Genomic DNA, 26,509 nt, shown 5'->3' on the forward strand with positions numbered 1-26,509 from the left:
AGAACTCCAAGGAAGGAGCCTCCACACCCTCCCTGGGCAGCCTGTGCCAGGGCTCCCTCACTGAAACACTGAAATGGTTTTCCCTTATGTTTCAATGGAACTGTTTGTGTTGCAGCTTCATCCCATCACCCCTTGTCCTGTTGCTAGATACCATAGAAATAGGTGCTGCCCCAACCTCCCACCCACCCTTTTGATATTTATAAATGTTAATGAGCTCCCCCCTCAGTCTCCTCTTCTCCAGCCTGAACAGCCCCAGGTCCCACAGCCTTTCCTCAGCAGGAAGATGCTCCAGTCCCCTCAGCATCTTGGTGGCCCTGCACTGGCCTCTCTCCAGCACTTCCCTGTCCCTCTGGAGCTGGGGAGCCCAGTACTGGACACAGGACTCCAGATGAGGCCTCAGCAGCTCTGGCAGAGCAGAGGGGCAGCACAACCTCCCTGGCCCTGCTGCCCACACTCTCCTCAATGCCCCCAGGCTGCCATTGGCTTCTTGCCCACGAGCCCACGTTGCTGCTCATGGGCAGTTGATTCTCCCCCAGCACTGCCAGGTCCCTCTCCTGGAGCTGCTCTCCAGGAGCTCCCCAGCCTGTGCTGGTGCAGGGGGTTGTTCCTCCCCAGCTGCAGGACTCTGCCTTTGTCCTTGTTGAACCTCAGCAGGTTCCTCTGTGCCCAACTCTGCAGCCGGTCGAGATCCCGCTGAATGGCAGCTCAGCCTCTGGGCAATCAGCCAGTGCTCCCAGTTTGGTGCCAGCAGGGAACTTGCTGAGGGTCCCTCTGTGCCCTCATCCAGGTGGTTGATGAAGATGTTGAACAAGATGGTTTCTCAGCCAAAAGAGAGCTCCTCTGTTCCACCCCAGTGGAGAGCAGTTCTGCCTGTGATGGCGGGACACTGAGAGGCATTGGCATCCTCAAGAGCAGGATGGGCAGAGACACATACTGGGACTAATGCCATAGCTGATGGCCCAGCAGTGAATCTACTTTCTCTCTGCTCTGCTAATGCCCACTGAATACTCCCAACAAAACTCACTGCTGAGTTACTATCTCATATTCCCAGTTGTTTCAGATTGATGGGATGACAGGGGAGGTTGAACGACAGGGGGAGGTCCTTTTGGTGTAAATAGCTCCAGAACAAACCCCTCAATAATTAGGTTTTTCCTCTTAAGAGTTTGTAAACTGTCTGAAGTCCCACATCCTGGAATATACTTAAAATGACACTTCCTACTAGCTAAATGCTGTCCCTGCCATTTGGTGTTAATTGCATCAGAAGGGTCACTTAATGGGTCATTATCAGAACCTGACCTTGCAGGTATCTTAAAGTGTTTGCTCTTAACAAGCCTTGACTTCATAAATATCCCCTGGGGACAGCAAGTGCTAAAGCATCCTTATCACCCACTCTGCAGATGTTTGACTTTTAACAAATTAAGGTGTTGTCAAGTTTGCTGCTTTATTACCTGACTAGGAAGTCTTTTGCCTCTGTCAGTGCCACTGCTGATGGGCACTGACAAACTTCACAATATTTTTCCAGGACCCAGTTTCCTTCTGCTCACTCAACAGAGTCTCCAAAGCCTTAATGCAGGTGACACCTGTGTGGGGCCAGATCGCCTCCTGTGCTGTTTGCTTCAGTGGGAGGTGGTTTGAAATGGGGGAAGCGTGTGTGGAGTGATCCTGGTTTAATTTAGAGGTGAGCACTTAGGTTGGTGTGGGCTGTGTAACCCCAGCAGATGCAAAAGCACAACCTGCAGGGCTTGGGATCTTTTGTGGGTGAACTTATTGACAACCTGCTAAGGAGGAAGCTAGATCAGGTAGGGAGAGGGAGACCAGTGGGTTTGGCTGAACACCAGTGTCCATTCTGATGATGGCATACACTCAGCTGGTCTGTGAAATAGTCTAACAAAGCCTTTTCTTTCCAGAACATCACTCCTGAGGTCTCGTCCCCGGATGATTGTCCCAGTCCAAAGCCTTGTGTGCCTCGCTGCCTTTGGCCTGGCTCTCCCCTTGGCCATCAGTCTCTTCCCGCAGATGTCTGAGGTCAGTACCTGTCTGGTCACTGCAGTGGGATATCTCAGAGGGCCTTACCAATGCCACTGCTTGTTTTGCCTCCCTGGATAATTGTCTCATTCCTATGGGACCTCCCCCATTTTTGGAACCTTTCTTCCACATAGCAAATGTGCCTTTTTCAGGCAAGGGATGGTTGTGTGTGATGCCTCCATTGCATGTATGATCCTCCTCCCTTCCATTGCCTCTGTTATTCTCCCAAAGGGATGCTCTGCTCCAGACCTTTCCCAGGTGGAGAATAATCAAAACACCAGGGATCAGGGGGACAACCAGCCTGGAAGAAGGCAGGTTTTTGAAACATGTGAGGATAATGTTCTGTCTCAGCTAACACAGTAGGTATTTTGTGCCTCTTTAGTGATACCCAGCTCAGGTCTGGTCTGATAACAACTCAAGGGATGTTGGTGTTTCTGACTGATGACTTATGTTCTGAGACTCCACCTGGGTTTGTCCTGTCTTATCTGGGCTTAGTCAGAGCTCAGCTGCACTGGGGAGAACACAGTTCAGCTTTTCATGGTGTGAGCAAGTCTTTGTCCATCAAGTAAAGAGTCTGGGATGTATGTCCGATGAGGATATTCTTTCCCAGAGCTTTGGATGGACTTTCCTAGAGTTTCTTAGAGGGTTTCTGCCTTTTCTTCGCCTCATCTGGCTCTGGCAAGACACAGCCTAGAGGTGAACAGAGGAAAACTACCGAGGAAGTGGGCACGGTGACAAATGAAGTCACTCATTAACTTAGTTGAACAAATTGCTGTGGTGTATTTATATGTAAGTTGTTGATTTTGACCTTCCTGTGTTTGGAGCTTATAGATTTGCAGATTGCCAATTTGTACATTTACAGGGAGGGTCACTGTTAGAAAGTGAAGAAACCTCTTATCAAACAGAGCAAAGCACTTTGCTGGAGTTGTTCTTCTGTCAGCTAGAAGAGTTCATCAGAAACCAGTGACAGAATCTCTCCTGGGTAACTCTTTTCATTGTGGTCTGGATGAGTTTCTCCACGACTTCTAGCCAGGGAATCTTGTTGTACACTTGTCTGCTAGACTGAAAAACGTGCTACAGATTTTGTGTTGTCCTTCTAGCTGTTTACAGCCTGAGATAAAACTGTCCCTTAATCTTCTCTTTAAGAAACTGAATATAGCTCAATCTTGGAGTCTCTTGCTAAAAGATGTGTTTTCTGAAGCTTTAATGATTCATATGGCTCTTCCTTAAACTTTTTCTAATTAGTCAACATCCTTTTTGGAGCCCTTCCATAAGAACCAGACACAGCATTCCAGTAAGAAGTTGCACAAGTACCAGTCACAGGAGCAATGTGATTTGCCTGCTTCTGCTAGAATTCATACATCCACAGAGGCTGTTTAATCATTTTGGCATGAGCTCCACCTTAGCTCCTTGTCCATCTGTGATCTCAAGCTCTGCTGAGAGGTTCTGCTAATGAAGGACTGAGGAGTGTTTCCAGGTCTTGCACCCATTCAAGGAACATGCCCAGAGGATGTCCAAAGTTTCTGGTGGGAGGAGACTTGGACATAGGGCATCCCTTTTGCTCTTATTTCCATGGAAAGGACCCACCATAAGGTTGCTATGGCCCTTTCTGGGAGGTCTCCTTCCAAAATAATCAGGGAAGCAAGACCAGAGGAGGTACCACCAACCTCCTTTACTGCAAAGGTGGCATTGCCACCATTCCCCTTCAGCAATGCCCCATGCCATAGCTACATACTCCCTTTGTGCCCAGAGGCACTGTTGTGTTTCCCCATAGTGTGATGCACGTTGGCTTCTTCTCCACAGATCACCATGTGGTCCACAAATCTCTGTACCACTGACCTGGGCTCTTAGTCACTTGCTGCTTTCCCAGACTCGTGTCATCTCAAGCCTTAAGCATTGGCCACTGTGTGTTTTCTCCTTTCTCATTGACAACACACATGTTTAATTGACCAAACCAAACCATTCTTGCAACACAGTCAGCAAACTCACTGTGCAATTGTGGTCTGAAATACAGCATTTCCCCCATTTCCAGTGTTTTCTGTAAGCATTGCTTAGCATGAGCCTCTCTGGAACAGTAAATACCTGCTGAAGGCAGGGGAACCTAAAGTTTTGGTACCAGAATCTGAGGCATTCCAGGTGAAAAACTTTGGACTCTGCATAAAGAATGATTCATTGCCTTAGTTTATCTGCAAATGAAGCTCACAAGGTCTTTTTGCCTTTTGTGTTTTAGCTTTATGGGTGATGGATGATTGATAATGGCTGCTATCTGATATTACAGCATGAAAAATTGTGTTGATACTAACAGCTGACTGAATTCTAGCCCATAAGGAAAACGAGGGTCTGGCTTCCTTCAAAGGATATTGGAATTGCAGGCATCAGGCACTGCTGAAACCATACAGCATCACTTGCAAATGACCTTCTAAAAGCAGATGAAATGTTATCTGCAGTGTAAACATGAATCAGTGCTGATTAGTAGATCAAACAGAATGACGTGCTCCCTGCCCACGCTCCGTGTCAATGGAAAGGAACCATTACAGCTGGTGGTAGAGCTCATTACCTACTTGGATCTCAGCTATGCTCAACTGGAGTTAACTCCAAGCACACAGCTGGACCTCACATCTGTTGACACTGAGGAATCAGATTCTCCATAGGAGCCTGGTCAGATCAGTCTTCCAGTTAGGTTTGCATTCCTTATCATAGAATCACAGAATGGTTGAGGTTGGAAAAGCCCTTTGAGCTCGTGGAGTCCAGCCATTCCCCAGCACTGCCACAGCCACCACTGACCCATGGGCCTCAGGCACAGCTCCATGGCTTTGGGACCCCTCCAGGGATGGGGACTCCACCTGGGCAGCCTGGGATAGGACTGGACAGCCCTTAGGGGAAGAAATTGTTCCCAGTCTCCAATCTAAACCTCTCTGGTGCAACTTGAAGCTGTTCCCTTTTGTCCTATAGCTCAGGAGCAGAGACCAACCCCCAGCTGGACACCAACTCCTTAACAACTGTGTGTGAGTGTGGATCTGAAGGGCTTTCCTCCCATTCTGAAAGATCTCCCTGGTGCTGACTGTGACTGTGGGGATGCTCAAGGGAACAGAGCAAGTGATTTGTCTGAAACAATCTCTCCAGAGCCGTTTCTCCACAGTCCTGGATGGGAAAGCTGAATGTCCTGTCAAAGACTCCTCAGTCACTCACCAGGGGCCTGTGGACTTGTCACATAACCAAGTTAATAGTTTTTTGGAATAGTTGGTAAATAATGGGGTTGTAATGACTTTGAGAGCTTGAACATTGACCTCTGTGTGTATGTGCATGTGTGTATGTGCATGTCTATATCTGCCTGTTCTCACAACTGCAGCACTGAATGTAACAGGACTGAGATGCTGCTGTTGTAATGGGCACTACCCAGGGAGTAAATTACCAACAACAAGATGCAATAGGCATGTTCTGTTCCAAAAATATGATTATCATCTGGGCAGCAACCCTTTCAGGAATTGTAAATGAGCCAAATTCTGCCCTTAATCACACATTCACAGTCTTTTTTCTTTAGTCAGAGAGCAAACACAGAAGCTGATGTGTTATTAAGTGCTTGTATTAGCATGGGAGCTTGACCTGCTGCCTTTGATCCACTCTTCTAAAGGGGCTCAAACTCACAATTAGTTTTCAAGCAGACTTGAAGCTTTGCAATAGATTTAACAAACGTGCTAGGTAAATACAGCCACCTTATCCCATCAGCTGTAGCTGCTTCAGAGTTATACTTGGTTTGAAATAACATAAATCATAAGTCAGTTCTGCTTGCATATTACCAATATCAGGTAAATGGAGGTTGGACTAGATGACCTCTAAAGGTCCCTTCCAACCCCTACCATTCTATGATTCTATTAAATGAATGTTCTGGAGCCAAAAACCCTTCATGTGCTGGGAAGGATAGTGCATCCAAATCCTCTCTTGGGTTGATATTTAGTCTAGCTAAGACCTTATACCTTCATAGATGTTGAACAGATGGGATCCACTTTGATACCTGCACCGGTGCTCCAGCTTGTTTCTAGGTGTTATGGTTTTGGGAGATCACCTTGTAAGAACCAGACCTCAGAAGACACGGGTCCTTGTGGCTCAGCATGCTTCAAGATGCTGAGAGAGACACTTTTCATACCAATGAAGTGTTAACTCTGCTACCTAAGTGCATCAATATGCATCAAGTAATCCACTGCTGTTAAGTTTAGGAGAAACATCTAGTTAATGCATTTAGCCCACAACCTCCAACTGCCTCCCATGCCCCCCGGGGAATCTCTTCTCTAACCGCCTATCCTACAGCATCCCCACTGACAACTCCTACTCAGCTATGCACTGCCAATAGAAACAGCTGTGACAGTTCCAAACTGAAAAATGGGACTTGTGCAAATGAAATTCAGTGTAGCAAGCAGAAGAAATAACTCTGGGGTTGCTCCACTGCTTTTTCCACCCTTTGGTCCTTTGCTCATCCAGATCATTTGGGGTTTTTCTCAGCATCCCAGAGGATGCTGTTGAACTTCCAAGGTGTTGCAAACCCGCTCCAAACTTGCCTCATCCTGTGCCCAATGTGCTGGATGGTGCTGATAAAGAAGGGGTAAACCCAGGTGAGCTGAAGGAAGAGCTGATTGATGGCAGAGAAACCCTTCCAGGAGCTGTAATACTCACAGGGCCTCTGCTTGGGTTTAAGTTTCAAGGGCCTTGGTTGTTGGTTAGGGCAAAACAAGGCACCTTCCGGAATTAGGCTGATTTCAGCTGAAAGCCTTTCCTTAAAAATAGTCTTCCTTTTGGATCTCCAGGACAAGGGGAATAAACAGCCTAAAATCCAAGGCTGAGCTATTGTTTTCCAATCTGTTTTAGCCTTCATCTTGTTGGCAGGCTGCTTTAGAAAAGCAAAAGGTTAATGAGCCAATGTGCAGTGGGATTATTGCAGTAAAGATGACAGTGAACCAGTAATTACTAATTAGATGCAGTTTAACAGGAGGAACAAGTGAAATCTCCTCTTCACCAACTGTCAATAATTAGCAGATTTGGTGAGGTTGAAATGTGTCCACAGTTAAAAGGCTGATTTTTTAATGAAATGGCACTTGACAAAAGAGCTGTATGGAGGTCACAGCCATAGCCCTCGAGACGCTTCCCCATACCATACTTAGGAGGGAAATCAGATGCAAGACAGCAGGGGGTCCCCATGAAACCATTTCTCCTTTGGGATTGCATTGCACAGGGGGAGGGGAGCAGGAGGGATTCTCTGCAGTAATTTTGTCCAACTTGGATGAGAAGCAAAGGAAAGGATTTGTCAGCTGCCAGAGGGGAAAACGTTTGAGAAGTGGGAAGTTCTGTGGTATTTCACTGCTTCTGGGACTGAGGGATGGTTTCCTGGGAGCGTGGTAACCTGAGGGTGCTGGCCAAAGTCTACCCTTGGGATGGAGTTTGGTCATGGGAGGAACCCCTCTTAGAGAAGAGGTGGCACAGGGTCCTTCTGGACTGGCAGGAGGCTGGAAGCTCAGTGATGTGTGTCTCCAAAAGACTGCAGAAGATTCAAGCTGTGCCCCAAAGGTTTGGTTTCATGCTGAAACACAGGTGATGCTTGTTGACTTCTGAAGCACTGAGAGGTTCATTTGAGGTTCCTCTCCTATGTACTGATCCATTTTCTCTCCTGGCAAAGCAGCTGTTGACATCAGAAAGAGTATCTTCGTTTTCCACATGAACTTGAAATGCAGAGGTGATCTCTGTGAGTCTCTTTAACATCTGTGAAACTTTTTGCTTGAACAGGAACAATTGAGGGGTTGAATACTGATGTGGCTCAAGGAGGGCTAGAGAGAAAAACTATGGTGTTTGGAAATGTGGTGAGGCCCGTTTCAGGCTTTCAGATGAAGGATGGTGCTTAGCAAGGTTTGTGTCTGGTGTTCTTTGGCAAGGATGAGCTTGTTCCTGTCAGAGCTTGGAGGACAACTGAGTGACCCTTTCCAGAGCAGGAACAAGTCCACCCTCATTTAAGAATACCAGACACAAACCTTGCTAAGCACCATCCTTCACCTCAATTCAGTGTAACAAGCAGAAGAAATAACTCTGGGGTTGCTCCACTGCTTTTTCCACCCTTTGGTCCTTTGCTCATCCAGATCATTTGGGGTTTTTCTCAGCATCCCAGAGGAACTTCCAGGGTGCTGCAAACCCACCCTGAGCTTGCCTCATCCTGTGCCCAATGTGCTGGATGGTGCTGATAAAGAAGGGTAAACCCAGGTGAGAAGTGGAGCTGAAGCAAGAGCTGATTGATGGCAGAGAAACCCTTCCAGGAGCTGTAATACTCACAGGGTTAAGTTTCAAGGTCCTGCACCTGGAAGGGTAAAGTGATGAGAGTGGAGGTGAAGTTTAGAGAACAGCAGAATGATACTGCCATGACTGTGCACAAAAGCTGGACATGGTCACACAAAACTCAAATCTAAGTTACTATCCCCTCTTTTATACAAAGCAATAGCCAAAGGAAATCATGAACCCAGTAAGGGCTGAGCATGAGCTGGATCAGTGGCTCACAGAGTCCAGCCTGGTTAGTTGTTCACATCCTCTTTGGATCAAGTGTTTGCTTCCCAGCTAATGCCATGGATTGTTCCCAATGAATGAGGGATGTTCCCAGCTCTCCCTTTGGAGAAGGAGTTTGGATGCAGGGATGCAAGCTGTGCCATGCTTGTTGTCCCATTGCAAGTATTCAGGAAGTTGTGGTGCCAAAAGTTTAGTCTGGGATCTCTCTAGGCTGATTTGAGTGATGGTTTACAGGGCTTATTTGAGCTGAGTTTGGACATCAGAGGACCTTGGCCTTAATCTTGTGTTATGGGAGAGTCATATCTTCCTGCTCCATGACCTGACTGTGCCTCAGCTGAGCAGTGCAAAGCAAAGATCTCTTCAGCCTTGACTTCAGGCATCTGAGACTGATACACACAGAGTGCATCTGTCCTCCTCTGTTTCTGATGGAGCCTGCCCTGACTGTCAGCCTGGGCATGGAAGTGCAGTTTGGAAGCTGAAGCATTTGTCACCAGCTCTTTTTGTGACAAATCATTCCATGCTCCAAGTCCAACCACAACCATGGCCATGAATCTTCATAAAGTCACCAAAGCAGCTCAAAGCACCGTGGCCCCAGTCCCCAGTGCTTGATTCTGCCATCTGAGTAGCTTGTGCAGAGAGGTGAGACCTTCATCATGCAGCACAACTGGAGCCCTCAGCTGTACATCTCAAGAAGGTGACTGTGCAGTAACTGCAATGTGCTGAACAGGAAAGCTGAGCTGAGGCTGCTCACTAAGGGATGAGCTGTGACCCTGAACCTGTCCTGAGCTATACAGCAATATTTTTTTGGCAAGGTTTCTGTATCAGAGAATCACAGAATCATTTTGGTTGGAAAAGCCCTTGAAGCTGCTGCAGTCCCAGCCCTGAGCTCACCCTGCCCAGCCCAGCACTGACCCATGGCCCTCAGCACCTCAGCCCCATGGCTTTGGGATCCCTCAAGGGCTGGGCACTGCCCCAGCTCCCTGGGCAGCCTGGCACAGGGGTGACACCCCTCTCAGGGAAACAGTTCCTCCTAATCTCCAATCTCAACCTCCCCTGGCACGAGCCTGTTTCCTCTTGTCCTGTCTCTCATTACTTGGGAGCAGAGACCAACCCTCATGTCTCCAGAACCTCCTTTCATGTAGTTGTAGGGAGTGATCACGTCTCCTCTCAGCCTCCTCATCCTCTAAATAACCCCTTAGCTTGAAACAGCAGTGCTTTTAGCATTTGCTTCTCTGATATCTCCCTTCCTTTGCTGCTCTCACCAGCCCTCTCAGGTTGAGAGCATCAGGCAGAAGAGAGGACAACGTGTTCCCATCTGAGTTCCCCTCCACAGCCCCTGGCTCAGGTTTTCCTTCACCTGTGCCAGCTGTCTGGGCAGGATTTACAGACCTGGCGTGTGTTTCCCCAAGGAGCCAGACTTCACACACCACTTCCCCCTTGGCCCTACCCTTTAGCTTTCCCTTTACACCTCCAGTGCTCTGCCCCCTCACCCCCCTCATCAGCCTGGCATCTGTCAAAGCAACTAGTTAAAAAAACCCCAGACTTAAAGATCACATTGCTGCAGCTTTCCTGTGCTGCACATTCCCTCCATTCCCTCAGCAACTTCTAGCTTCCTTCTAACTGTGTCGTGCAGGAAAGCTGCTGCCCAGCATGGAGGAGTCTCTGCATTGCTGTATTTGAGTACCCTGACATGGTTTGGTTGGCTTTGTGGTTGTGCTTAGGCTTGCAAAGAGATGCTGGAAGGGTCTCTCTCTGCAGAGGATGGTGATGAGCTGTTGTCATTAGCTGCCACACTAATTGTCAGTGTTATTCCTGTGATTGAAGGTGCCTTTGGACTGTTCCCAGCCCATTGTAAGCTTCATACACAGGTTCTTCTGGCAGGAGCAATCCATCTAGTGAAAGATGTCCCTGCCTATGGCTGGGCATTTGGAACTATATGATCTTTAAGGACCCTTCCAAGCCATTCTGTGATTCTATTCTATGACTTGCTTTTGGCTGCAGAGATCTGCCCCAGTTCCTGCTCCCACCTTGGGTTTCTCCCTCTCTGCCATCATCTCCAGTGTGACACAGAAAACCTGGAGCTTTGCTGTATTTGCATTTGGGCTTGCAAAGTCAAATCACCCTCCAGCCTATACATTTACAAGTCAGAGTGACAGCAGAGTTTATTGGGGAGCTTGGGCATGATCAGGGCAAGGACATAGTGAGCTGCCAGTCAGTGAGAGTTGGGCAGGCTGAGAGTTGGGCACAGAGGAACCTCCTGAGGCTCAGCAAGGACAAGGGCAGAGTCCTGCAGCTGGGGAGGAACAACCCCCTGCAGCAGCACAGGCTGGGGGTGAGCTGCTGGAGAGCAGCTCCAGGAGAGGGACCTGGCAGTGCTGGGGGAGAATCAACTGCCCATGAGCAGCAACATGGGCTCGTGGGCAAGAAGCCAATGGCAGCCTGGGGGCATTGAGGAGAGTGTGGGCAGCAGGGCCAGGGAGGTTGTGCTGCCCCTCTGCTCTGCCAGAGCTGCTGAGGCCTCATCTGGAGTCCTGTGTCCAGTTCTGGGCTCCCCAGCTCCAGAGGGACAGGGAAGTGCTGGAGAGAGGCCAGTGCAGGGACACCAAGATGCTGAGGGGACTGGAGCATCTTCCTGCTGAGGAAAGGCTGTGGGACCTGGGGCTGCTCAGCCTGGAGAAGAGAAGGCTGAGCATCAACACTTATAAGTACCTCCAGGGTGGGTGTCAGGAGGATGAGGACAGTGTTTGTTCTGTGGTGGCCAGTGACAGGACAAGGGGTAACAGGCACAAGCTGGAACTCAGACAGTTCCACTGAAACACATGGAGCAAGTCCTTTGGTGCTGAGGTGAGGGAGCCCTGGCCCAGGCTGCCCAGGGAGGGTGTGGAGGCTCCTTCTCAGGAGGTTTCCAGCCCCAGATGGACACATTCCTGTGCTCCCTGAGCCAGGGGAAGCTGCTTTAGCAGGGGCTGGGGCTGCAGCAGCTCTGCAGGGCCCTGCCAGTCCCCACCATTCTATGATTCTTTGACATAGGCTCACATGTTCTAAACTCTCTTCTCATGCACATCTCCCATGTTTTGAAGTTCCCTTAAGCACATGAGGACACATCTGGCTTAGTATTTCTCTCTTCTGCTTCCCCTGTGGTTTAACCTGAGTTGCTGAACCAACAGCCACAGGTTCCCTGCTGCTTCAGGTGGGGCTTCAACTCAGCGTTGGATGTTTCTGCAGGGAGCTTCTAAAGACCAAACAAACCAAAATGTCCAGGTTCTACACAGTTGTGGCATCCCCTGCAAGAGATCAGAACCCTCAGACTCCTGTGATTGTATCACAACTCCTCACCACTGCTGTGTGATGCTCCCTTCCCTGGGACTGTGGCAGGAGGGTGGGGAAGATGTTGTGCTGCAATAACTTCCTTCTGCACTCATCCCTGTGGATGCAGTGACCATTGCAGATGCAAACCCCTGGGTGACAATCTCACTGAAGCAGCACCTGCCTTGTTGCAAGGTCACCTCCCATCTCCTAAACTCATGGCATACTTTGCTGCAGTGCCCTTTACAGGCTGCCCAGATGGGCTGTGGAGGCTCCTTCTCTGGAGAGAGAGACCCATCCCAACCCAGCTGGATGAGTCCCTGTGTGCCCTGCTCTAGGTGCTGCTGCTCTGGCAGGGGGTTGCACTGGATGAGCTTTCCAGGTCCCTTCCAACCTTTGAGCTTCTGTGAGTCTGTGATTCAGTTCATGCCCTGGCACAACTGATACCCCTCTTCCTCTGGGGCCACTGACCTCAGACATGACCTGGAGAGAAGGGACCAGTTTCAAGTAAAGCAGAGAATGTCTCTGGCAGGACATCTCCCCTTTCCATGTTTGGGGTTTATTTTCCCTATGACTTTCTCAAAGCATTTCCCATGCCCACTCCCTCCCAAATGGGTTTGGGAGCTCTCAGTCACTTCTTCTGCAAGGAAATGTCCTTCTTTCCAAGAGGAAGAGGAAGGACATGGTCTTCTGTGGCATCAGCTCCACCATCCCTCCTTCCAAGCCCATGGAAGCGCTGGGGTGGTTGGATTTACAGCGGCTCAGCCTGTTTGCACCTCGCCGTGTAATTATTAGGCTCAATGACATCTCTCGTCTGGGGAAGGTCACGAGTGAGCAGTGCTGTGATTGATTTGGAGCCTGTGTCTTTGTTCTCACATTCCCTGTCCAAGAGGCTTTGATTTGTGACTGGTTTGTGTTTTGAAGTCTGCTCCTGAGAGTGGCCCTTTGTTTCGCAACCGGCGTTCGTGGGAGTCAAAGGTGATGACAACGGGATCTGGCCCTAAAATCATAACTTGGAGCAGCACAGCTCCTTCTCACTGACAAGAAATGAACTGTTATTTGTGGTCATTGGAGGTGGGTGTGGGAGAAGGGACCCCTTTGTACTGCCCAGGGGCTTCGGCAGCGGTGTCAGACGGGATCTGGTTTCATGTTTATATCTCTGTCCCTGGGATACAGGTTCAAGTATGTAAACTATCTGTCCTGCAAGCACAGGCTCCTGCAGGTGTGTGGGTGCTAGTGGGCATAAAAAAACATTCCTGACACCATCTCTTTTGAGGAGTCTTCACCTCCTGATGGCTATAAGCCATTAGGAGTCAAAAGAAAGAGCTGACATCCGACAACTCCGGATAAACAGCTAAACATTAACCCTTAAAGTGGCTCCAAAAACACACTTAAAAGGCTCTTTGTGGAAAGAAGCCATTTTTTTTTCCAGGCCTGTTAATTGCTGTCTTTCTTCAGGACACCTTTCAGCAGCACCTACTGTAAACAGAGCTGCACCTCCTGAAGCCCTTCCCCCAAGGATTCCTGCCCTGCTCTCGGGGAGCCTGCAGAGATGGCTGTCTCCATCTCCTCCTGCAAGCCCTCAGTGTAGCTGCTTTCCTCTTGGCCTGAAAGCCAAGGCCTTTCCTCTCTTTCTGCCAGCCCACCCTGAAAACTCTTCTTGGTCACCACCAGCCTCTTGGTGCAACTGAGTTTGTCCCCAGCTCTTCCCTGGCTGTTAGCCCTCTCTTTCTGCAGGGCTGGATGTGTCTTTTCCTGCACAGGGGCAGTTGGTTTAGCTCATCTGCAGCAACCATGGCTCAAATTGCTCCAGGTGAGACATTAAGGATATGAGCTAAGGCGAGTGGCCAGTTGTCCAGACTTGCCAGCTGGAGGCACGCTTCCTTTCTGCAGAGAATTAACCACAGTTCCCAAGTACAGGTACATCTCTTTATCTGTAATTGCTTTTTAAATCATTTGGATCTATCAGCCTGTTTCTGGTCAGGCTGTCAGCCCTTCAAGAGAAGGAGATGTGATGGAGGTTGGGATTCTGAGGCACTTGCAACAAGGTCATCCCTAAGTCCTGCAGTAGTCACCATGCTCTTCCTTCTGATTAACAGAACTGCAGGGTTTGCTGTTCTTAGCAAATACCAACACAAGCTCTCTTCCTTCACAGCCCTGCTTGAGAGTTTCTTACCAGAACAGGCCTAATGGCTCATTTGCATCACAAACACTTGCCACATTTGTAATGTCCACACTCAAAAGTGGGATTTCTTTCCCACCCAACAGAAGAGGTGACTTTAAGTCGCTTTGTAGATGCTTTTCATTCCAGCAGGCAGCAGTGACCCTAACCACACTCTATAGTTTTGGGAGACCATATGTTAAATGGGCCATTTTAAATGCCTTTTCCACCCATCAGCTGGCATGAACATTGCCCAACAACATCTGTGTCATGTAGTGTGAGGCTGCTTCCTCGAGGCCTTTTGTCCTTGTGCTTTGGACTGAACGCTGTGCACAACCACTTTTGGGAGGAAATCCTCTCCTGAAGAAGAGTCCTTACCCCTGAAGCTGGTGATGTGAGGTCAGAACACCTGTGTGTCTGTTGTGGTACCAGCCTAAGGCAGCCACAGCTCCTGTAGGAACTAATTTGCTGACAGTTTACCTTGTGAGCACTTACCTCCTACACATGAGCAGACTCCAGAGTGAAGCAGAGAAGGGCTTTTGTGTGGTTCCTCATGGCACATCATGCCACGGTGTTGGCTTCTCTTCATTGTCATTTGGCTTTGATTCTTTGTTGAGTCTTGTGCTTGAGCTCTGTATGGAGGTAAGTTTGTGCAGCTTGTGTCCTAACCCTTGGGCCCTTGTGAAGTCTGATGGGGAGGGGCTGAGGGAGCTGGAGCTGTTCAGCCTAGAGAAGAGGAGGCTGTGAGGAGACATGAGCACTCTCAACTACCTCAAAGGGGGTTGTAGTGAGGTGGGGGTCAGTCTCTTCTCTCCAGTAATGAATGCCAGGATATGAGGAAATGGCTTCAAGTTTCCCCAGGGGAGGTTGAGGCTGGAGCTGAGGCAGAACTGTTTCCCTGAGAGGGGTGTCAGCCCTGTGCCAGGCTGCCCAGGGAGCTGGGGGAGTGCCCAGCCCTGGAGGCATCCCAAAGGCGTGGGGCTGAGGTGCTGAGGGCCAGGGGCTAGTGCTGGGCTTGGCAGGATGAGGACAGGGCTGGGACTGCAAGAGCTTAAAGGTCTTTTGCAACCAAAATGATTCCATGGTTCTGTGAGTGCAGAACAAGGTGCCACACTCAGCAGGACATGGGCTGGCAGCTCCTGGACAGCAGTGGCTGCATGAAAGGCAAAGAAAGCCCTTGGCCCTGGGTTGCTGGAGACAACTGGAAATGGCTCTTTCTCTGAAAGACAGAAAGAACTTTTTGGGTTTAAATCTTGCTGTTTGAAACCTTATGGCTTCAAAGCCTTTATTTGTTCCTTTCAGTGTAAATACTCAACGTTTCTGGTGCTGTTCCCAACTCTCTTCTTTCCCAGAAGAACTTAACCCCACAGTTTTGCCATGGCTTGGAGACAGTGTCATGGGGAAGGGGGGGATGGGGGTAGTTGACCTTTCCATCTGTTTATAAAGCTGGAAGATATGGGAGTGTCTGAGAGCTGTGCAAGGCTGGTGCTAAGCAAAGCCCAGCTCCTAGGAGTGCCTTCCATTCATCCCACCATGTCTCTTCATCATTGACCTCATCTTTAGAAGGGTTCCCACAGGGAACTGGAAGGTTGGTGCTGGTGTCTTACTGGTGGAGTGGTTTGGACGAATGCAGGGGCCGGAGCACAGGAGTGCAAAGAGGCTGTTGAGCTGCTGCAGGACAGGCAGGGACATGCTGAGCAGTTGAAGCTGCCTTGCAGCCTCAGGTGCCTGCTGTCAGGTATGATTAACCCACCTGCTGACACTCTTACCATCAGTCATTTCTAGAGCATCAGAAGCAAATGTGCTGCTGGGCCAGGGGAGCTCATTGGCACAGAGGCAGCCAGGCTCTGCTCCAGCCTGGCTGGGCAGTAACCTCCAATGCTGTGTTTCCCTCCTGCCCAGCTGATTACAATGCTGGGGATTTTTTGATGTGTGTATTGTTTTTTCTTCAGAGAAGCTGGGATTGGCTACTTTGCAGCTCCTGAAGCTGAAGGTAAAAACTCACACTCTCATTTATCACAGAATCACACAGACTCCATGAATGGTGGGGGCTGGAAGGGTCCTGCAGAGCTGCTCCAGCCCCTGCTACAGCAGGTTCCCCTGGCTCAGGGGGCACAGGAACGTGTCCAGCTGGGGTTGGAAACCTCCTGAGAAGGAGCCTCCACACCCTCCCTGGGCAGCCTGGGCCAGGGCTCCCTCCCCTCAGCACCAAAGGACTTTCTCCTCCTGTGCCAGTGGAACTTGTTGTGTTCCACTTTGTGTCTGTCACTCCTTGTCCTGCCACTGGGTATAGAATTATGATTATAGAATCATTTAGGTTGGAAAAGACCTTTAAGCTCATCAAGTCCAACAGTTAACCCAACACTTCCATGCCTACCAGTGAAGCAGGTGGAAGCTCCTATCCCACAACTGACCCATAACCCCTGCAAAGTCTTCTTCGGGGCAGAGTCCCTTCTTCCCCTTTAAGATGAAGGCAGTGACATCTTAAGCCTTGTAGCTATCTCAGAAGCAGTTGCAGGTCTCTACCCAAACATCTGTTGAGCAGGAGGAGCGTTCCTGCTCATCTCAACACAGAAACCTGACGGCACCCAGGGCGCTGCTGACGCTTTGCAGTTGCTGCTGTGCTAAAAGCAGCGCCGTTTTCGGGGGACGGTGCAGAGGTGTCAGCAGCTGTGCAAGGCTGTGAAATAGCTTGTGGCACTAACACCATCACTGACATGCTTTAACAGGTGTCATAGCAGGATATGAGTGGTGCCACAGGCAGAGCCTTGGGCTGAGAACCTGTTTTCTGCCCTGCCCTGCAGTCAGCTGGGGATGGATGCTGATGGTCACAGCATCTGTGGCAAAGCCCAGAGAGAAAGCATCTGGAATGATGACATCTCAAGAGCCAGGACAGCCAAATTATCCAGCTTTCCTCCTTTGTATTGTTTGAAGGAGGGGAGAGTAAATGAAGAGCAAATTCATTTCAAGCACTGCTCCTTTTGAATGTCCCAGCAGAGCTTAGACACCAGCACTGAGATACAGCCTTGGTGCAAATGTGCTGGCCACAGCTCCAAAGCCTTTCCCTCTTGCACTTCAGTGTAAGCCTGGTTCACTGTCTACAGAAAACTTACTGTCTGGAAACAAGGCTGTGAACAGAGAGACATTTATGTGAGATCCCCCACAAAACTACCACCTTTTTTAAGAGGTTACCCACCTGCTAGACACGTGGCAGTTGGCCCAGGTTTGCACTCAAACAAGAGGCTTTACAAGTTACTTGCACTGCCTGATGGTTCCTTGTCTTACATCTGAGTTACACATGAAGCCACTGACAGGGTCATATAAACCAAATGCACTCCTGAGCTTGTTCTGATCTGCTTATTCCTGAGCTGTCCATGTCTGCTACTGGTTTTGCTTTCCTTCCAAGCACCTAGGAGGGGAACCTCTTCAGACAATCACAGAATGGAAGGGAGCTGGAAAGCTCATCCAGTGCAACCCCCCTGCCAGAGCAGCAGCACCTAGAGCAGGGCACACAGGGACTCATCCAGCTGGGTTGGAATGTCTCCAGAGAAGGAGCCTCCACAGCCCATCTGGGCAGCCCCTGCCAGTGCTCCCTCACCTCAACAGGGAACAACTTTGTCCTTGTGTTGCTTTGGAACCTCTTCTGTTGCAGCTTGTCCCCGTTGCCCCTTGTCCTATCATTGGCCATCCCTGAGCACAGCCTGGCTCCAGCCTCCTCACACCCACCCTTGATGGATCTGTAACATGCATGAGGTCACCCCTCAGTCTCCTCCAAGATGCAGAGCCCCAGCTCCCTCAGCCTTTCAGCACAAGGCAGATGCTCCACTCCAGCATCTCTGTATCCCTGCACTGAACTCTCTCCAGCAGCTCCCTGTCCTTCTGGAGCTGAGGGGCCCAGAACTGGACACACTATCCCAGATGTGGGCTCAGCAGGGCAGAGCAGAGGGGCAGCAGAACCTCTTACTCCATGAGTGTTTCTGCTCTCCTGGTGTGGTACATCAGGGTTCAGCTGTATCACAACTGTAGTCTCTGGTCTCTTGGGTGAGGGTGTGCTATGCTTTTGTTAGAAACATAAGGCAGGTAGTCATGGTGGTGGCTGTCTTGATGCAGGTGTATGTGACAAATTTTAATCATAGAGTCACAGAATCATTTGGGTTGGCAAAGCCCTTGAAGCTCCTGCAGTCCCAGCCCTGCCCTCACCCTGCCAAGACCACCACTGACCTCTGGCCCTCAGCACTTCAGCTCCACAGCTTTGGGATCCCTCCAGGGCTGGGCACTGCCCCAGCTCCCTGGGCAGCCTGGCACAGGGGCTGACACCCCTCTGAGGGAAACAGTTCTGCCTCAGCTCCAACCTCAGCCTGCCCTTGGACCACTTGAGCCCATTGTCTCTTGTCCTGTCACTCGTTACTGGAGAGAAGAGACCAAATCCCACCTCACCACAACCTCCTGTGTTAGGAGTGTCAGAGAGTGCTCCTGTCTCCCCTCAGCCTCCTCTTCTCCAGGCTGAACACCCCCAGGTCCTTCAGCTGCTCTCCATCAGATTTGTGCTCCAGCCCCTTCCCCAGCTCTGTTGCTCTTCTTTGGACATACGTTTTCCTAAACAGATAAGTCACCAGGGAGATTTAATCTATTTACTTGTGTAGCATCTCTCATCCCTCAACAACCTGTCCTTCCAAAGCCTCAGCTTGCTCAGAGCATCCTCTGGTGGCCTCTTTTCCAACCTGGATTGCCCTGTTGCACACCTGGGTTGTCTGGATTTACCATGTGGATGCAGAGCCTTCATCAAATGCAAAGCCTTCCTTGGATGGAGAACCTTCCTCAGCTGCAGAGCCTTCATCAAATGCAAAGCCTTCCTTGGATGGAGAACCTTCCTCAGCTGCAGAGCCTTCTTTTGATGCAGAACTTTCCTCAGGTGCAGAGCCTTCCTCAGGTGCAAATCCTTCCTCAGATGCAGAACTTCCCTTGGATACAGAGCCTTCCTCACATGCAGAACCTTCCTCACATCATGCACAGCCTCTGCCCAACCCACAGAGCTGCTTCCAGAGACTACAACCATGGATACAGCTAAACCCTGATGTACCACACCAGGAGAGCAGACACACTCGTGGAGTAAGAGGTTTTCCTTGTAGGTGCTTGGAAGGAAAGCAAAGCCAGTAGCAAGACAAGGACAGCTCAGGAATAAGCAGATAAAAGCTCTTCTGCCCCTCTCCTTGACGTGTGTGGTGGAGGAGGAGGGCTCTCAGGGAAGGTCAGTTCCTGTGTGCAGTTGCACACCTTGGTGTGTCAGACAAAAGGAGATGATCAAAGCAGGGAATGGAGAGAAAGGAGACTCTACTCCTCACCCAGGAAGGTTTTGTTACCACCTCAGCCAGCATCAAGGATGGAAATGGAGCCAAATAGCTTGTTTCTTAATGACACCATCTCTCAACCATTGTTTCCAGTTTTGGGGTATATGGTGTTTTAGAACTATGCAGAAGAACTGGGAAGAGGCCAGAGAAAGGCTTTAACACTGATGTTTCAAACAAGAATCTGCCTTGCAGAGAAGAATCATGGAATCACAGAATGGTGGGGCTTGGAAGGGACCTTTAGAGATCATCCAGTCCAGCCCCTCTGAAGCCTGAGCTTTGTCTGGCAACTTTAACAGAGGTGATTTAATAATCTTTGAATGATTTAATGAGAAAAAACCAAATCTGTCAGGAAAGAGCCCCTTAGGGCAGCAAAAAAAGGAAAAATGCAAAGCTGGAAGTGTGAATTTAGGCAAATGCAATCCATGGGGATGGGTGATGCTCTCTGAAGTGGGATACTGAGAGATCTTGGAGCTCCATCGTTGCTTGGAGTCCTTAACCAGAGGCTGGGTATCTTCTGCAAGAAGCCAATGGCAGCCTGGGGGCATTGAGGAGAGTGTGGGCAGCAGGGCCAGGGAGGTTGTGCTGCCCCTCTGCTCTGCCAGAGCTGCTGAGGCCTCATCTGGAGTCCTGTGGCCAGTTCTGGGCTCCCCAGCTCCAGAGGGACAGGGAAGTGCTGGAGAGAGGCCAGTGCAGGGACACCAAGATGCTGAGGGGACTGGAGCATCTTCCTGATGAGGAAAGGCTGTGGGACCTGGGGCTGTTCAGTCTGGAGGAGACTGAGGGGGGGATCTCATTAATAGTCACAACTGTCTCACTGGTGGGTGTCGGGAGGTTGGGACAGCACTTTTTTCGATGGTATCCAGCAACAGGACAAGGGGTGATGGAATGAAGTTGGAACACAAAAAGTTCCCTTGAAACATAAGACAAAACTGTGTCAGTGTTTGAGTGAGGGAGCCCTGGCACAGGCTGCCCAGGGAGGGTGTGGAGGCTCCTTCTTGGAGGTCTCCAAAACCCACCTGGACATGTTCCTGTGTGACCTGATCTAGGTGACCCTGCTTCTGCAGGGGGTTGGACTGGATGAGCTCTAAAGGTCCCTTCCAACCCCACCATTCTGTGATTATCTTCTGTGATTTAACCAAAATGATTTTTAGGGTGAGATGGGGCATTTCCCAAATTCTCTCACCTGTCAGGTCACCTCCAGTCGGGCTGTAGGTCTGTAGAGACACTCCTTAGCAAGCAGCAGCCTCCTCATTCCTCAGCGAGTCGGTCCATGGGGAGCACTTTAATTTTTGATGCCTGGGAAGAGCTTTGGAAAGAGGTTGTTTGAACAGAGGAGTGAAGAAGAAACATCTTACTGTCTCCAAGTCATTCAGTATAACACTTCCCAAGCTTGGAAAGCCTTATGAAATCAAGCAGGGCTTCAGATTGGTTATTTGGGCTCCATCAGCATCCTTTCAGCCACCAGCAATTGAGAAGATTTGAAGCATCTGAAAGAGCATTTAGGGAGTCTTACTGTGGGATCAAGAGCTTAGGTGGACCTGCTTTAGCAGGGGGCTGGGCTGGATGATCTCTCGAGGTCTTTTCCAAGCCCTACCATTCTGTGGTTCTATGGAAAGCCAATCAAGTTGGGGTCTGAACCCCAAGTAAGCATGTTAAGCCAAAGGTAATGAGGTTCTGCTTCTCAGCAGGCTGAAAAGAGGAGAGGAGGCCTTGATAGACCTGTGCAGAGGTGCTTTACCCCACCATGGTTGCACCAAGCTACAAGCAGAGGTACCTCGTGGCCATGACATGGCTGATGAGCAGTAGCTCATCTATCCAAGGAAAACATGAGCTTTTTTTCTCTGAGGACCCAGAGGGCAGAGCAGAGTCTGTCAGTGGTGCTGACAGTGCCTCACCTCTCTGTCTGGCTCTCCTCAGAGCCCACCACTGTGGAAGCAGCAGCTGCTGGTCCTTCACAGGGCTTCATGGGGCCATTTATGGGTCCTTGTTGCACCTCACCGAGCATCACCAGGGCTCAATGAGCTGGACACTGCCCTTGGCTGTTGCCCTGATGCCTCATGGCCCAGCAGGAGATGGCAGAGGGCTGCTGGGAGGGCCGTGAGAGCCCTCCTGGGCTGTGAGCCGGGGCTACCGCTGAGTCTCCTGGCTGCCACTGCCAAGGCAGCAGCAGAAGTCGCGGTGACTGGTCCCATCCTCCCTTCCCCCACCTCTTAGTGCAGCATCAGTCCTCATGACCCTCCCCCTACCCAAACTGGCTGCTTTCTTCCTTCTTCCCTCCCTCCCTCCCCAACCACCACCCCCCCCCCTCCATTTTTTTTTGGCTGAGTGATGAGCTGTATGCCAAATCCATCTGCTCCTGTCTCCCCTAGCTGCCTTCCATATCATTACAGGCTCCCTGGCAGCGAGCCTAGACCTATCTCTCTCCCTGCACTCTTAGGGAGCACATTCCTTTCTACACCTTTTCCCGAGCTGGGATAGAAATGAGTATCAACCCCAAACAAAAAGCATCTGCTTTCTGCCTGCTTCTGCTTCACCGGCCGCGGATGTACGCTACACCCGTGTCAGCAGCGAATGCAAAACACACACACACACACACACACACACACACAACCCCCCACCTCGCCACCCCGCAGCCAACACGGGCTGCCGAGCGGCTCCGGGCTCCGGGAGGCTGCCTCACACCCTCTCCCAGGCTCCGCAGCACCAGCTGTGACCACCGCACCATTTGTTCCTCCAGCCCACGCCAGCACTTGGAGCCAGTTCTTTATCACCCCAATTAGCCTTGTCTGTGCTGATGAGAGGAGAGAGGCTTCCACTGCAAGGCAGAGACAGGGAAGGGAGGAAGGGGGAGGATTCTCTTTCCCAACCAGCTCTTTTCTCCCCCCATCTCCCAGCCGGTGGCTTTGTTCCCTGGGAGGGATCGGTTTCACCGGGTCAGCAGCACCACTGAAAAAGCCATCGCTGTCACCCTGCCTGCTTCACCTGGGTGATGCTGGTTGATAAACAGTTGCCTGAGGAAGGTCAGGGAGCACCATTTCTTAGGGGTTGTTTTCTTTTCCCTTTTCTTCACGCACTTGGTCATCTGCTGAAGGGAAGAGGAGCATCCTCAGGCCACACCAGCTCCCGGGAGGCAAGGCTGCAGCTCGAGTGCTGTGCTCAGTTTTGAGCCCTTCGTTACAAGAAAGACACTGAGGGGCTGCAGCGTGGCCAGAGCCGGGCACAGAGCTGGGGAAGGGGCTGGAGCACAAGGGTGCTGGGGAGGGGCTGAGGGAATGAGGATGTTCAGCCTGGAGAAGAGGAGGCTGAGGGCAGACAGCAGCACTCTCTGCAGCTCCCTCACAGGAGGTTGTAGCGAGGTGAGATTTGATCTCATCTCTCCTGTAATGAACAATAGGACAAGAGGAAAGGGGCTGGAGTTGCCCCAGGGGAGGTTGAGGCTGGAGCTGAGGCAGAACTGTTTCCCTGAGAGGGGTGTCAGCCCTGTGCCAGGCTGCCCAGGGAGCTGGGGGAGTGCCCAGCCCTGGAGGGATCCCAAAGCCATGGAGCTGAGGTGCTGAGGGCCATGGGGTAGTGCTGGGCTGGGCTGGGTGAGGGCAGGGCTGGGACTCGATGAGCTTAAAGGTCTTTTCCAACTGAAATGATTCTATGGTTCTGTGATGGGCTGTTGCTAGTGTTGGCCACATTTCTGGATGGCTTTGGAGATGCACCTTGGCTGTGTCACCAGTGAGGATCTCCCTGCATCTATATCAAAGCTTCCAGCAGCCTCACAGGGGATGTGAAACAATTCTCCCTTCTCCTACTGCCCCACAGTGTCTCCTGTGCAGGTGTGGCAGGATACTGAGCAGTCAAGCCTGTTCTTTTGTGTTGCTTTCCCAAACTTTGGTGCATTCTCCTGTAGTGGTGCTTATGCACCACACTTCCCTGAGTGCTGGTTGTGACCTTACATCTTCCCTGGACCCTCTTGTTCTGCTGGATACACCTTTGGAGGCCCTTTTCTGGTAGGCACCTCATGAGTATCATCCCATAACCAGGAAGGGGATTCATCTTTTGTCCCAGCACAAGTAGATCAACACCACTGGGAGGAAGAGGATGGACACAATTCAAACCCAGTCCCATAGTGGACACCTAGTTTGTCAGGACAAAGTCACTCCATAATGGGATGAGGCAGATCCCATCAGCCTAATCCCAACAGGGTTGAACCTGTTCCTCAGAGCATCCATCAGCCTAATCCCAACAGGGTTGAACCTGTTCCTCAGAGCATCCATCAGCCCAATCCCAACAGGGTTGAACCTGTTCCTCAGAGCATCCATCAGCCTAATCCCAACAGGGTTGAACCTGTTCCTCAGAGCATCCATCAGCCCAATCCCAACAGGGTTGAACCTGTTCCTCAGAGCATCCATCAGCCTAATCCCAACAGGGTTGAACCTGTTCCTCAGAGCATCCTCCATGGAAGCTCCTTGTCAGATGGGTTCCCAGCATGGCCATGGCCCAGAAGGACCCTGCAGGGGATCTTCCTTGAAGCTGAGACACAAGAAACTTGAGGCTCTGAGGTGTCCAGATCCGTTTCATGAACCATGTCCAGTGGAGGGTTGGCTGAGGAGGAGCAGGGTGTTGGGCAGCTGGAATAGCACTTTACACCAAAAGAGGTGAAATTACACTCTCCAACAAAACACCCTGAGGGATCCAAAGGGTGAACTGGTACAAAACAAGGTTGTGTCTTAATGTTGACTTAATATCTGTGGCCTAGCACCCAAATGCTTCTCCCTCTACTCATGCATTTGATTTCCCAGTGAGAGGAGTAAATGACTCCCGATGCATTGATAAGCAGCTTTGCCAGTGCTGCTGGGGAGCACACCCCTCCTGTATCTGCCTCCTTGGTGCAGACACAGCCCTTGGAGCTCCTGTAGCTGAGGCTCTAGAGCTGTTTTTAATATCTGCTTTGTTAAGGTCAACCAGAAAGAGATCTGCAGAGATTACTCCAGTTCAACCAGTCACTCCCCAGCAAATGTATTTCACCACTTGCCAGGCTTCAGAAAGGGGCTTAGGTGTGTTCAGTAATGCACAGCTCCAAACCAGTGCCAGTGACTGGTTATGTCTGCTTTCAAGATCTTCAAAGGAATCTCTGGCCACGTGTCCATCTTGCATTGGGCATTATTTCCCTTGTCTGCAATCTGACACACAAGCTATCCATAATTCAGGCACCATATTGTGTCTCTGAACAGTCACACCTCAATACTGTCCCTCCTAAAGCCCTGTCCAACAGCTTCATGTACAGAATGAAGAGCTCAGCCATGCAGGGGAAAAAACAAGACCATTTCCCTCCTGGACCCGTGGGAAATGAAGCTGAAAAGCCCTGTGAGGCAGTTATCTCATCTGTCTCCTTCCACCAAGACGAGCTCAGCTCTGCTCAAACTGTTCTTGATGGGTTTCATCTAATTTGTGCCCAAAACTTCCCACCACAGAGACAGCCACACCTTCCCCAGGCATGTGGTTGCAATCCTTTGCTCCTTCCCACCAGGATACTCTTCCTGCTGTTCAGCTTGGATCCTACTCCATGCTTTTTGAATTGTGTCCCAAGAGAGTGTGAGCAAAACATTGCTCCTTTCCTTCTCTGCTGTAGCCTCTTGCACACTCAAATACCACCGTGCCTCCCTTGAGCTTCTCCCTTCTGGGCTCAGCACATCCAGTCCTCAATGTTTCCCCACAGGTCTGGCTTTCACACCGTTGATCTGGGACCCAGCAAGGTAGATGTGACTTTCCTCTTCCTCTCCTGAAGAGGAAGGGGCTGTGGTGGCTCTCCAAGGAGATGTCTGAGGAGACATCCCAGATGGGTATCACTCCATCCAAGCTGCCCCACATCCCCAAAGCCCTACTGACACCGGTCAGGGTGGGACCACCCAATTCCAGCTCATTTTGAGGCACTTCTCACCTGGATGTGGCTGAAAACACCCATCCCAGCTGGCCAGGAGCTTTCCTTTCTGGCTCCAGCAGAAGGAGGAGAAAACAATAGGGAGAAAAGCTGCGTCAGAGCCAGGCAGATCAGAGTTAATCCTCCCTCCAAAAGGATCCAGGCAGCGCTTGGGGTACGTGAGAATCGCCTCTCCCGCACCTTTGCCGGGTAACTCTCCCCAGCACAATGCTTCACTTTGTGTTTCAGCACAGAAAGAAATGGTGAAGTTGCTAATAATGGCACTAAAAGAAAATATGCTACATCTGTTATGGATAGCAGTACAAAATTAGCTGATCACACCTCTGACACCCAAGATGTCTTCACTTAAAATACTCGTTGGCTTCCTTTACATAATTTGCTGATTATATTTAAAAAGAAATACAACTTTGCAATTACTGTTCTTTCTGGTGTGCTATCTATGCATCATTTTCTTTTTATGTTTATATATTTCTCCTTCATTAGTGCAGTCTGAAGGGTGATTAGATCCCTTCAAACATTTTACAGAGGTTAAACGTTGATTAAGATTTAATTATTACTGTAAATAGCTTGGAATGACATATGGTGCAAAAACCTGACATATGTGCATTTGAATAAATGAAGTGCTATTTCCCATGATGCTTCAGTAGCTGTTTAACAGCTTTGCTGAAGGGTTATGTTGCACCTCATGTTAAGATTGCTTTGATGTTATATTTTGTTGGGTTTTTGCAGCTGAAAGCTAAGAACAGTTTCTCCAGTTTTTAAAAACATTGAATATTTTAAATACCTAAATTGTTTTGCACAAATTTTTGCTAATTTGTCTAACTAGGTTAAACATTTTTTTCAAAAGCATTTGGGTTTTTAACGTGGGCTCCTCACATTGTGTCGGCAACAGCAGCAAGTCAACGGAGAGGCTTTCTCAAAGTCTGCTCTTGCAAAGTGCCCTGTCCCGCTCGGGAGCGGGGTCTTCACCTCGGATCCCTTCCCAGGGATGGAAAGCTTGGGAGTGATTTCAGAGCAAGGGGAGAGCTGTGTGAGGAGCCGGGCAAAGGGGGGGAATTAGGAAAGGGTTTGGAGGTGGTATGGAGGTAGGGAATCATAGAATCATAGAGTGGTGAGGGTTGGAAGGGACCTTTGGAGATCATCCAGCCCAACCCCCCTGCAGAAGCAGGTTCACCTAGATCAGGTCATAGAATCACAGAATGG

At 50.1% G+C, this 26,509-nt stretch overlaps 1 protein-coding gene across 2 annotated transcripts in view; it reads left to right on the plus strand.

The window, feature by feature from the left end:
• The window catches only part of SFXN5 (sideroflexin 5), a 120,224-nt gene that overhangs the window by 86,379 nt on the left and 7,336 nt on the right, over nucleotides 1–26,509 (plus strand). For both annotated transcript variants that reach the window (XM_061993721.1, XM_061993722.1), the window contains exon 12: nucleotides 1,908–2,025. In XM_061993721.1, the coding sequence (XP_061849705.1) occupies nucleotides 1,908–2,025 (118 nt within the window). The remainder of the gene's footprint in view (nucleotides 1–1,907; nucleotides 2,026–26,509) is intronic.

The sequence above is a fragment of the Colius striatus genome, chromosome 3 (genome assembly GCF_028858725.1).
Source record: "Colius striatus isolate bColStr4 chromosome 3, bColStr4.1.hap1, whole genome shotgun sequence".
Classification (NCBI taxonomy): Eukaryota; Metazoa; Chordata; class Aves; order Coliiformes; family Coliidae; genus Colius; species Colius striatus.